The sequence below is a fragment of the Trifolium pratense genome, linkage group LG7 (assembly GCF_020283565.1).
Source record: "Trifolium pratense cultivar HEN17-A07 linkage group LG7, ARS_RC_1.1, whole genome shotgun sequence".
Classification (NCBI taxonomy): Eukaryota; Viridiplantae; Streptophyta; class Magnoliopsida; order Fabales; family Fabaceae; genus Trifolium; species Trifolium pratense.
The window spans coordinates 136,067-148,448 of NC_060065.1; the positions used below are offsets into that span (position 1 = coordinate 136,067).

The 12,382-nt window shown below is 31.8% G+C and overlaps 1 protein-coding gene across 2 annotated transcripts; it reads left to right on the plus strand.

The window, feature by feature from the left end:
* The first annotated feature begins 216 nt into the window (after positions 1–216).
* LOC123895544 (RNA polymerase sigma factor sigB) lies at positions 217–5,774 on the plus strand. Of its 2 annotated transcripts, none has more exons than XM_045945953.1 (7): positions 217–625; positions 806–930; positions 1,191–1,793; positions 3,517–3,747; positions 4,556–4,696; positions 4,965–5,159; positions 5,260–5,774. In XM_045945953.1, the coding sequence occupies exons 1-7, from the start codon at positions 517–519 to the stop codon at positions 5,539–5,541; spliced, it is 1,686 nt and encodes a 561-aa protein (XP_045801909.1). In that variant the 5' UTR covers positions 217–516; the 3' UTR covers positions 5,542–5,774. The 2 variants fall into 2 exon arrangements, with proteins under 2 accessions (XP_045801909.1, XP_045801911.1); XM_045945955.1 differs by having other exon boundaries at positions 236–625; positions 809–930.
* The last annotated feature ends 6,608 nt before the right edge of the window (positions 5,775–12,382 follow it).

Here is a 12,382-nt window from a genome sequence, read left to right on the forward strand (position 1 = left end):
CGATGGGGTCCAAAATTATTTAAAAAATATATAAAATATAAAATAAGCACATAAAACAAATATAGAATAATTAGTACATGAAATTCCCTATACTACTCTAATTGAAAATGCTCTTAGCATTTTTGTATTTTATTTTTTATTGTTACATATTACACCTAATTAGACTCATGCACCGTATGGGTCAAATTTCTAGTTGAGTAAAATTGTAAGGGGAAAAAAATGGTTGATTTGAAGAAGCTTACCGCATTCTTCTTATCCAAATGGGGAGGGGATGTTGTATGTATCGCCCAAACCAAAGCACAGAAGAAGAAGAAAGAAGCACCGCCACTTTTATTTGTTAGTTAGAGTTTAGTAACTGTGTGACTCCGTTCCTCCTATGAGACCTCCCAATAACAACATTCACCGCCGCCTTCTTATTAATACAATTTCATTTTCACTGTTCTCCTCTTCTTCCTCCTATCCTTAATTAAACCAACCCAGCAGCTTCGGAGGGAGGTAGTAGAAGAAGAAGAAGAAATGTCCTGTTTATTGCCACACTTCAACTGTCACCCAGACACTTTCATTAGAACTACTCCTCCTATCATCCATACCCACCGTCATCATCATCATCATTTCATTCTTCAATGTATGTATAATTGAATCAATTTCCCCCAATTATTATTATTATTATTATTATTATTATTATTATTATTATTATTATTATTATTATTATTATTATTATTATTATTATTATTATTATTATTATTATTATATATTCTTCTTCAATATACTCACCCACTACTCTTTCTTTCTTTTTCTTTTGCAGCAGCAGCCAAAACAAGACACTTCCGCCCACAATGTATTTTGTCTCCTTCAACTTCATCAACGGCACTCCTTGATTTCGATAATAGTAATCATAAATTCGATGCTTGGCCCTATGTCGCCGCTCAGGTACCTTTTCAATTTCAACTTCTTATAGTATCTTCTTTACTAGTATTACGGTTGGTTGGTTGGTTGGTTGCTCGCATTGCCTCCTCTACATTTCATTTCTTAATTTTCATTTTCACTGCCAACATTCCTATTATTTCAATTCAAACCCCCAATCCATATTCATACATTTTACACCTCTTCTTTAGTACACAGACAGACAGACAGAGTAGTTATCAAATCAACCTTAACCAGAAACTAATTATATTCTTTCCTTTAATCAGGCAACCTCCTCTGCAGAATTACTTCTTAATAGTGAAGAGGCCGTCGTAACTGCTGCTGCTTCTGAAGCCCTTGCTCTTGCTAAAGCAGCTGCCAAGCTTGCAAAGGATACAGCTTTATTAGTCAAAAACAAACCTCCACAACAACCGCAACTTCCTTCAACGTCTGAAAATTTACTTCTCAAATGGGTTCAACACATGGAAGCAGCAGAAGCTGCTGCTGCAGCAGCAGCAGGAGGAGGATCCACAGGCATTGGACCAGAAATAATCCAAGAGGTTGAAATTAGCCCCATCCAAGAAGAGGAGGAGGAGTTTGACGATGAGGAACCTACCAGTGAGGAGCTTGAAGATGCCCAGGAACAATTTTCCGATAGTATAGATGCAAGATCTGGGCGCCAAACAGAAAGAAAAGCCAGAAGAGTAAGAGCAGCTGGGAAGGCTGCCACAAATGTTGTGTCGTTTAAGTTTGGATCCACTGGCAGGAAAAAGCGTGTCCGTACACAAGAGGTTCATTATTCTGATCCACTGCGTTCCTTAAGATCAACAACTAGAGCTACAAGGCTTCTTACTGCATCAGAAGAAGTTAAGTTGTCTGAAGGAATACAGGTAAGGTTGAATGTTAGTGATGTTGCATTAGTGCTTAGAACCAAGGTTTTATAAAAACAAAAGTCTACGACCTCGATATGGTCCGTGGAATCATGATTTTTGACCTCTCTTTGATTGCTAATTCTCTGCAATATTGAGTATTGCGATGCTACCATGATCATTAGTGCGACTGCAATTTAAAACCTTATTTAGAAACATCTGGTACTGAATAAACGATTCCTTCCCTTGGCACTCTTGATAGTTGATATGCTCCTAAGGTTTTATAGCTTATTACATGAGCTTATAAGCTTGTTTCAAAAAATTAGAGGTGTTTGGTAACAAGCTTTTTTTACTAACTTATAGCTTTTTTCAGATGCTATTTCAAGTAGCGTTTGAGCTTATAACTTATAGCTTTTTTCATTTTCTTCCATTTTTACCCTTTGATTTAATAACTACTCACTCTAAAAAAGAAACTACTCACTATCGATTATGTCATTTTATATTTATTAACCACTTTAAAAGCTAATTTTACCAAACACTTTAATTTCAATTAGCTAGTTTTTCAGCTATCAGCCATAAGCTAGCTTTTCAGCCATCAGCTAGCTTATCAGCTATCTTATCAGCTATCAGCTAGCTTATAGTTTATTTTTACCAAACAGACCCTAAATCACCCAATATTCATCATGAAATCATCATAAATTGCTCGCTGATCTTATGTTTTGTAAATTAATATCTATACCATTCCTAAAATATATCAATATGCTAGAAAAGGAAGATTGTTAAATGAATAATTTTTCATTTAATCATAGTAAGTCAGCTGATGCTGAATGGGATTCGGATCCTCAGAAGCTAATTATTCTGCAGCCATCTCTGCAACATTATTCTCAACTTTTAGATTGATCGCACGACTGAAATATAAAACCCAAAACAAAATAAAAAATCACAAAAATAAATGATCAACCCCTTTTTCACGCCTGCCGCAAGCACAATAACATGCTAAATCTGTTGAACAACTGAGAGAGGAAGAGGCTATGGCCACTTTGTAGCAGCGGTGGCTTCAACTTTATTGCCACAATGGAGAAATTTAGATTTTAGCTTTCATATTGCTGTTGTTAACGATATACAGAACTTAGGTTTGGTATAGTTGTTGATTATGCTGCAAAAAGTTTGCTCTAGTTTCTTTTCTTATGTTGTGAACTGTTGTAATTCATTTGTCATTGTTATGCTGTGCGTCTCTGCAAATTGAGGAGGAGAATAACAAAGAAAAGTAAGGTGCAGACAAATCTCTGTATAGAAAATGAGTTGATTATGGATTGGGAGTTTAACAATATTTCATGTATAATAAACTTTGATTTATCCTACTAGTAAAATGAAAAATATGATTAACCAATGTTTAGATAAAGAAAATGGTGTTTGATAAATAAAAAAATGGAGAAATATGTGTGATAGCTGTGGTGAAAGAAGCTACGCGAAGCGCAGAAAAATAATTATGGTACAACAAAATCCAAGTGCCTCAATTTCTTTTCTTTTCCACATTTTTTTGTTAGTTTTTGACTTTTTGTCTTACATATCAACCGATAGAATAATCAAATGGCTGAGAATGTGCGACAGGGGTGGCGGTAGAAAAGTAGGCTGCCGAGGATCTGTATGTATTAACAAAAAATTGTGGATCAGGAACTGATAAAGCTTTATTATTTTGCTTTTGTTTTTTAAATCATTTGCCTCTTCTGTCAATATATTTCAGGACCTGATAAAGCTCGAAAAACTTCAAGAGGATCTTGCAGAAAAATTTGGTGGCCAGCCCACATTTGCCCAATGGGCTACAATGGCAGGGGTAGATCAGAAGACCCTAAGAAAACGTTTAAACTATGGTGTATTTTGCAAAGAAAAAATGATTAAAAGCAATATACGACTTGTCATATCAGTTGCTAAGAATTATCAGGGATCTGGGATGAGTCTGCAAGATCTAGTCCAGGTATATTTTGACCTGTACAATATTTTGCTACAAAGAATGGTCACAACAGGCGGCACCAGACATGGATATAATTTGAAATAGACACCGGGCTATGACAATTTTTAAATTTTAGGACATCAAAGGGTCTGTTTGGTAAAAATAAGCTATAAGCTAGCTGATAGCTGATAAGCTAGCTGATAGCTGAAAAGCTAGCTTATAGCTGATAGCTGAAAAGCTAGCTTATTGAAATTAAAGTGTTTGGTAAAATTAGCTTTTAAAGTGGTTATTAAATATAAAATTACATAATTGATAGTGGGTAGTTTATTTTTTAGAGTGGGTAGTTATTAAATTAAAGGGTAAAAATGGAATAAAGTGTAAAAAGCTATAAGCTATAAGCTCAAATGCTACTTGAAATAGCATCTGAAAAAAAGCTATAAGCTAGTACAAAAAGCTTGTTACCAAACACTTCTAATTTTTTGAAACAAGCTTATAAGCTCATATAATAAGCTATAAGCTAGCTTATTTGTGTTACCAAACAGAGCCAAAAGCTATAGTACAGCACATAAAATTAATATGAAAGCACATATCGTAAATCAAAAGTGAGAATCAATATTTTCGAAGTATACAAATAGAAGTTAGAACTGTCTTCGAAGTGTCCAATATAAATACGCATCTGACATGCGTACAACATAACATGGCTGCTGTTTCAAAGTGTTCATGTTTCTTTGATTTTTTTCGGAATACGTAATGATTATTGAATACATAGCAACTTTAATGGTTCCAGTAATCAACTACTCCTACTATTTAACTATTTTTTGTTGGGTCATAGGAAGGATGCCGCGGCCTGGTAAGAGGTGCAGAGAAGTATGATGCTTCTAAGGGTTTTAAGTTCTCAACCTATGCTCATTGGTGGATTAAACAGGCAGTTCGGAAATCACTCTCTCTTCAGTCAAGAATTATTCGATTGCCGGTTAGTATTACTAGGGATGACAAATAAATCTGTATGTGCGGATAAAATTAACCACCTCATCCAATTAAAAATCCCTACTTAAATATAAACTTTAGTATTTTTATCTTATAAAAATAGTATTTTCATATTCTTACGTTTTCTTTTCATATTATTTTTTAATCTTTTGAAGCAAAACCTTTCATATTCTTCTGTTAAAGTAACTTTTCATATTCGGTAAAATCACTCTAATGTTTATAACAGACTACTTACACTATTTTTGGTTTAACAGCTCTACATGGCGGGGGCAGCTTACAAAGTGAATGTGGCAAGAAAACAATTGTACATGGAAAATGGAAGACAGCCTAACGATGAAGAAGTTGCTGAAGCAACTGGGATGTCAATGAAGAGGCTTAATGCTGTACTTTTGACTCCAGAAACTCCCAAATCTCTAGAAACGAAAGTTGGGATCAACCTTAAACCTTCAGTCTGTCCCTAATCTTGTTCAAATTTGTGATTGAGGAAAAATAACCTTTTTTTCATATGATATTGATTTTGCTGATATATTGGTGTGTGTTTCTGACCAGGAAGTACTTGCTGATCCTGAAGCTGAAACAGCTGAGGAACAGCTCATTAAGCAGTTCATGAAAAAGGACCTGGAAAAGGTACTGGACAGTCTCAATCAAAGAGAGAAACAGGTGATTAGATGGAGATTTGGTATGGATGATGGCAGGATGAGGACCCTGCAAGAGATAGGGGAAATGATGAGTGTGAGTAGGGAGAGAGTTAGACAAATTGAGGCATGTGCTTTTAGGAAGCTTAAGAACAAGAAGAGAGCCAATCATTTGCAGCAGTACGTGGTTTCATAACTTCGCCAATTATTGATGTTTGCTTACTTCAGGTCCTGATGTCTTTGTTCTTTATATGTATGCTCTTCCTCCACTTTTTTTTTTTTTTTTCCTTTTCCCTTCATTATTTAAGAGAAAACAATAAGGTTATTTTAAGTATGCTAGGAGTCAGGAAATGGATGTAAACACAAGCAAATGATTTTTTTTACCCCTTTATGTGAAGCGTTGGTGGAGAGAGGATTCCTATCCTTCAATTTTCTCTTAATTATTTTATGGACAAAACTTATATACAGTGCCTTAGGTACTGTTTTTGCTGTTTGCCAATTAAAATTGGACATGTGGATTTTTGTTTATAAATCATTAATTAATATCTAAAATTGATAACATGAGTGTTCCGTTTCTGTTGATGTGAAGAGAAGTCGTGGGTATCGGAGTAGAGGGACAAACAGACCAGTACAATAGGTAGTCTCTGGAAGTTCTCGACGGTGGTACGACGACGCTCGGAGGATGAAGGTGGACTGGTTCTACTCCTTGGAGGCGGCTCGTCCCCTGTGACGCACTGTTCTCCGATCAAATTCCGGCAAGAGAAACGGTGTTGTTTCAGTCGCACAGCCTTCCCCACATCTGTTAGTTTTCCACTCTTTCTTCAACATCGTTGGACCCATAGGCTGTGATTGGAGGAAGCATATTAAAATTTTCAAACGAATTTCACAGAAAAATGCAATTTGATTTCTATTCCTTGAAATTTTATTGGGCCTGAGTAATTTTGTTCTCTATGAGTTAAGAGGGGGATTGATCTATGATTTTGAAGGTGATTCATAGGGAGAGATATGTGGAGAGGGGCCGATTCAAAATGTGATTCAAGGAGATGAATTTGGAGCCTCCATCAACACAGTGTGAAAGATGATTAACAATGTTTTTATTAACGGAAAAGAAATAATTAACGGAGACACAACCAAGCTGACATGGATTAGTGATCCACATGTTTAATTTTAATTGGCAAATAGCAAAAACAGTACCTAAGGCACAGTACATAAGTTTTGTCCTTATTTTATATACTTTTTTTTAGACTAATTCTAAATAGTAAATATGGACCCTTGCATTAAGTGGTCTATGATAGACAATGATAGACAATGAAAAATTTACCTTTAGATTGATCTTTGAAGCATATATAGTATTTGCTATGCACCTTCTACACAAGATATTTCTTTTAACTAAACTCCTCCCTATCACCCATTAGTCATTCAACTTTTTCTTATCGCTGAAAGAAATTTTGTTTAAATTAGCCATAAGCAGTCTCTGTAATACTTCTTTCATCCCAAAATGAGTGACACAATTATACGTGTTATTATTTATTGACCAATCTCTACGAATATAGACATAATTTATGCACATATATATACGTATGACCATGTTTTTAATTATTTTTTTTTTTTAGAAAAGCAAAGAATTTATTAAAGAGAGTAACAAACACAACGAGTGCAAAATACTCTACACAAGTAAGTCTAATACATTTTTTTTTGACACAAGTAAGTCTAATACATTAAAATCAACAAGAAAATCCAAAACCGAAACTAAAAAAGAAGGCTAGGCCTTCATTAAAAGAACCTAAACAGTAAACATTCAACATCAATATGTGGTCAATACATGTAATATTATATACGTGTGTCCAGTTCATACTTTTCTTTTCTTCTTTTAAAATCTGTTTATTTTTATTTTTTTAAATCTGCAACACTAGAAAATACACTATGCGTCAAAGTTGTTTTTCAATCCTAATTTCGATGCAGCTAATAACTTGAAAAAAAGGTGAGTTTCTAAATATTTAATATTTAATTTAATTTCAATTAATAATTAATAATATGATAATTTATATTTTGATATAATTCTGTATGAAATAGGATGATTGAAGAGAATCAGGCCCTGTTTTCTGAAATATATTTGATACAAGATGTGTCAAAGATAAGCGATGAGATTTCTTAAAGCTTACGTCGAATAATACCGTTGAAGGTCTCAAAGAATGTATCAAAGTTAGTATATTAAATATTAATGGTCCTCTATATTTCAAAAATATTTGCAAAAAAGATAACTTTATAAATTTCTGTTTGTATCTAAGAAAGTAATACCTAATGAGCGCATGTATTATTGTTCGAAGTGCATCAAACATGCGATGCATGTTACTCCGATGTAATGCTCTATTTCACTTTGAATTTATCTATAAAAATAATATATCATTCACAATTAACACAATTTTGCGTGTTTAGGTATATGATAGAGATCCGTGTAGTTGACACCACCGACTCAGCTGCGTTGTTAAAAAAATCTGTTGTTGAAATGATTGAAAGTATTAATGTATTGCATATTTATTTTTCTAGAATTATAACCTTTCCGAATTATGATGATTGTAACTATTATTATTATTATTTTTGGTATAGATTCATTATTATTATTATTATTTATTTATTTTGATTATAAGCTATTATTATCATTTGAGTATATGATTTGGTTTAATTTACGATTAAAGTATACTATTATTATCATTGTTTACTTCCAAACTGATTTGTTCTTTTTTTGTTTAAAATAGGAGTGTTTGAATTCAAACCGATTAACATTAAAATCGCAAATTGGTTAAAAAAGCCTAAAATCACATAAATCTGATTTCTTTACTTTAATTTAGGTTACGTTTAGCCCTACTTTTTTAAGGCTTAAAAGTTACTTTACGAATAAAATTGAATATATAAAATTTAAAGTTGAAGTTGTTTGGTATTTGATATTTTTTTCAACTTAATTATCACTTTTAAGTTAAAACCTATTTGGTAAAATATTCTTATAAAAGTTTTGATATTTTAATACAAATTTATCATAAATAATAGGCTTATGAAATCCATGTTTTATTGGAAAAAATGATATTGGTGCAACCGTTATTACTGGGGAAAAATGTGGGTGATAAAATCACTATTCCAAGATTGAATTTGATACCAAGTGACCCTGGATTATCTTTCAAGTGTATAAAAAGTCAATTCCCGTTAACTTTATGTTTTGCAATGACAATAAATAAGAGTCATGGTTAGTCACTTTTTCATGTTGCCATTTATCTTCCTAAACCAGTATTCACTCATGGATAATTATATGAGATTTTGTCTAGAGTCACATCAAAGAAGGGTCTGAAGCTGTTGATATTAGATGAAGAAAATCAAGTGCGCACCGAGACCAATAATGTAGTGTATCGTGAGGTTTTTAATAATGTATAACAGTGTTTGTTTCATTATAATACAATTTGACAGTCAAATGAATTATTACATTCCTCCCTTATCTTTTATCATTTAAATTAGTCATCTCTTTTTTTTTCTTCCTAAATCAGGTAAAATATTATTTTTTATCATCGTATAATAGTGAGATTTTTGTTTTTTTTTTTCAAATGCAGTTAATCTTTATTTTTCACTAGAACATCGACCCATGCGGTGTACGGGTCTAATTAGCCGTAAGATGTAATGATAAAATAAAATATGATAATTGCAATCATGAAAGGTATGTGAAAAAAATTGAGTAACATTAAACTATAGTTCAACAATAAATTTGGATAAATATTCATACAAAAGAAATTATGGTATATTACGGATGACTTCTTATAGACTACATTGGAAGTCTTATTCGTATTTTCACTGTCATCGTCGATGATCAATATTTTTAATCCTTCTCTATAAATAACTCTTGAAATCGCAACATACAATTGACAATGTGAAATCACCGACGACGGAAGATATATCCCAACATGCTTTAAAGATTGTCCCAGACTCTAATTAATAGTCATCGCAAAAGAAATCATTAAAGAAAATTGTCTCCATTGAAATTTAAAAGGAATTCTTACGCCAGATGGTGTCAGAGAAAATCTAGGTATGAAAATCTGATCACCAATATTACTTCCTGAAATAATTTTTCATTCAAGAACACGTTTTCTCAATCTCGTAATAATAAGTTTTGTTCCATTGCATAGTTCTAATTTTTTATTCAAATTTCTTAATAGCATAACTGAAACTCCAACTTTAAGTCTCAACTTGTTGTGATTTGGAAGTCCCGACGTAGAAATTGTTTTAAAAAATTCGGGAGTATGAACATCATCTACTATTTGACCATCTACATTATGTGCGAGTGGAGTATCATAACTCAAATATGTTTTTTCTTCATCGGGAATTAAATCCAACATATAATCATTTATTGTGTCGACTATGGAATTTTTAGGAGCTAGTATAGCTCTATTTTGAATATACATTATATCGTTCATGTTTTGTAAAAGTTGTGGATATGTGTTTTCAACGATAGAAGCAAGAGGATCACCTGAATTTGGAATTAGTAAATCTGATGGAATGTTAAGTTCTAAATCACCATCGTTGTCATCTCCAATTTCTCCATCGCAAACACCCAAAACCCATTCATAAAACAATTTTCTCTGTTCAACATCTGAACTCGAAGCACCACCGGGAAGCCTCGTGTTTTTACTCAATGTTAAAACTTCACAAAAATTCCAAAGAAACGAACAATTAATAGTAGTATGAACAACTTATGGCCTTGTACCTTTGGATATTACTGGTAGAATTTGTCTGAAATCTCCGCCAAAAACAACAACTTTTCCACCTAAGGGAATGAGTTTATTTTTTTTTATCAACAGACTTGAAAATATCTTTTAAAGTTCGATCAACAGCTTCGAAGCAGTATTTGTGCATCATTGGTGCTTCATCCCATATAATGAGCTTTGCTTTTTGTATTAATAGCGCCAAAGGGCTTTTGGGAACTATGGTACATGTTGAAAACTCGTCAACATCTAGAGGAATACAAAACCTTGAATGTGTTGTTCTACCACCAGGTATAAGCAATGCAGCGATTTCACTTGAGGCAACTGTTAAAACTATCTCGACATTTGACCATAATGCGGCTAACATGGCCCCTACAGATAAATGTCTTCCCTGTCGCCATAACCATAAAGAAAATGACAAAGCTCTTTCTTTTGTTTGTCAATCACATGCCTTCTTTTTTTAATCTATTTATGATTTTTTTAATCTTAGCTAGCCAAATGATTCAGGATAAGAAAATGTAAGTTTTTTCGTAAAATAAAACACAAAGAAAATGTATGATTTGCTAGATTTCTAATTATGAGTTTTTAATTGTATAAACTTTGTAATGAAAATTGGTGGTGTTTAATTGTCCTATGAAATCTTTAATATTTGATTGATGATAATTGATTCCTCAATATGGATGTAAATTAATTCCGCAAGTAATTTAATTGATTCATAACGTCAGTCAGATTTAACAATGTATCCTAATATTCGTTGAAAAAAAGTATCCTAATATATTCAAAAAAAAAAAAACAATGTATCCTAATAACTAAATTATAATAATTGAGCTAGAACGTCTACATTGGAGCGTTGCATGAGAGAAAAATAAAGACTAATGCTTAATCTCTTGTTTTGGAAGTGAAAGAGAAAGTAATAATTTTTTTTCGTTTGGTAGGAAAGCAATTGCATGAACAAAAAGAGAAAAAAATTATTATTTTGATTGGATATAGAAAATGATGAAGAAAAATCTAATATTATAAATAAAAAAAAATGTATCCTAATATGTTTAGTGTTTTTAGAAAGGGATTTTGATGATGCTTAATTGTGGTATGAAATATTTCCTTTGAAAATTGATGGTGCTTAACACTTTGTGTACATAATTTTAATCACAATTGATTCATTTGTCTTAGTGGTTGAAATGTTGTATTCCTTTAATAAATTTCAATATTGTTGAAGGTGTTATAGTATGTGAATATATATATACTAGTATAACTTACCCGTGCTATCACCCGGGTTAATGTTCTTTGAAAAATATAGATCATTTTTTTTCACACATGAAAAATATGGATTATTAAAATTTTAATATTGTGATTTTTTTTAATTATTTGTAAAATTAATTTTATATTTAATGTAATAGTTTATTTAAATATGATATAAGATTCAAATTTTGGAGATTTTAAGGAGAAATGACATAATGGAGACCGGAGAGTGATACTCCACCCCTCGTTCCCAACTCACATGTTCATATATTTGTTCTTTTATTTTCATAAAAAAAATGTCATTATGCAAAAACTAATCTAACGGTTAATATATTTGTTCTTAATCGTCATCTCTCTCCTTTAGACATTTATTTTCTTCAGGAGTATTTTATCTCATGTCCCCGTGTGAAAAAATTTCACATTTGAGAAGCAAAATGGGGCGATTTTAATTTTAATATTATTTATTTAAAAGTAATGAACAGTAGAATTGTTTGTCATTTGCTTGACACAAAAAAAAATTATATAATTTTTTTAAGCATATCTCATTTGTTAATGTGCAAATTTTAAAAAATTTATCTATTTGTTTTTATTTTTATTTGTTTATTTTACAGTGATGTGTGGAGAATAAAAATAAAGAAATACATGATATTATTGCTTTTAATTTTTTTTATATATATAAAATCATTATTACTTTCTCTGCTTTCAATTGATATCGTATTTTTTATATAATAAAATCTACAAATGTATGTCTCACCCCGTGTAAGTTATTTTTTGCTTAATACCTCCATGTAGGTTTTTTTTTTTTATCAATACCCCCGTATTTTAATATTTTGTTTGGTACAAATCACTATGTATTTTTTTTTATTAGAAAAATCACGTTAAGGTAAACCATAATTAATAGAATAATAAAATGAAATAGAAAAATAATGGCTTAATTAGTAAAATGGTCCCTTAAAGACATTTTTGGTTTCATATTGGTCCCTTAAAGAAAAAAAAGGTCCAAATAGGTCCCTTAAAGAAAAAAAAGTCCGAATAGGTCCCTTAAAGACATATCCG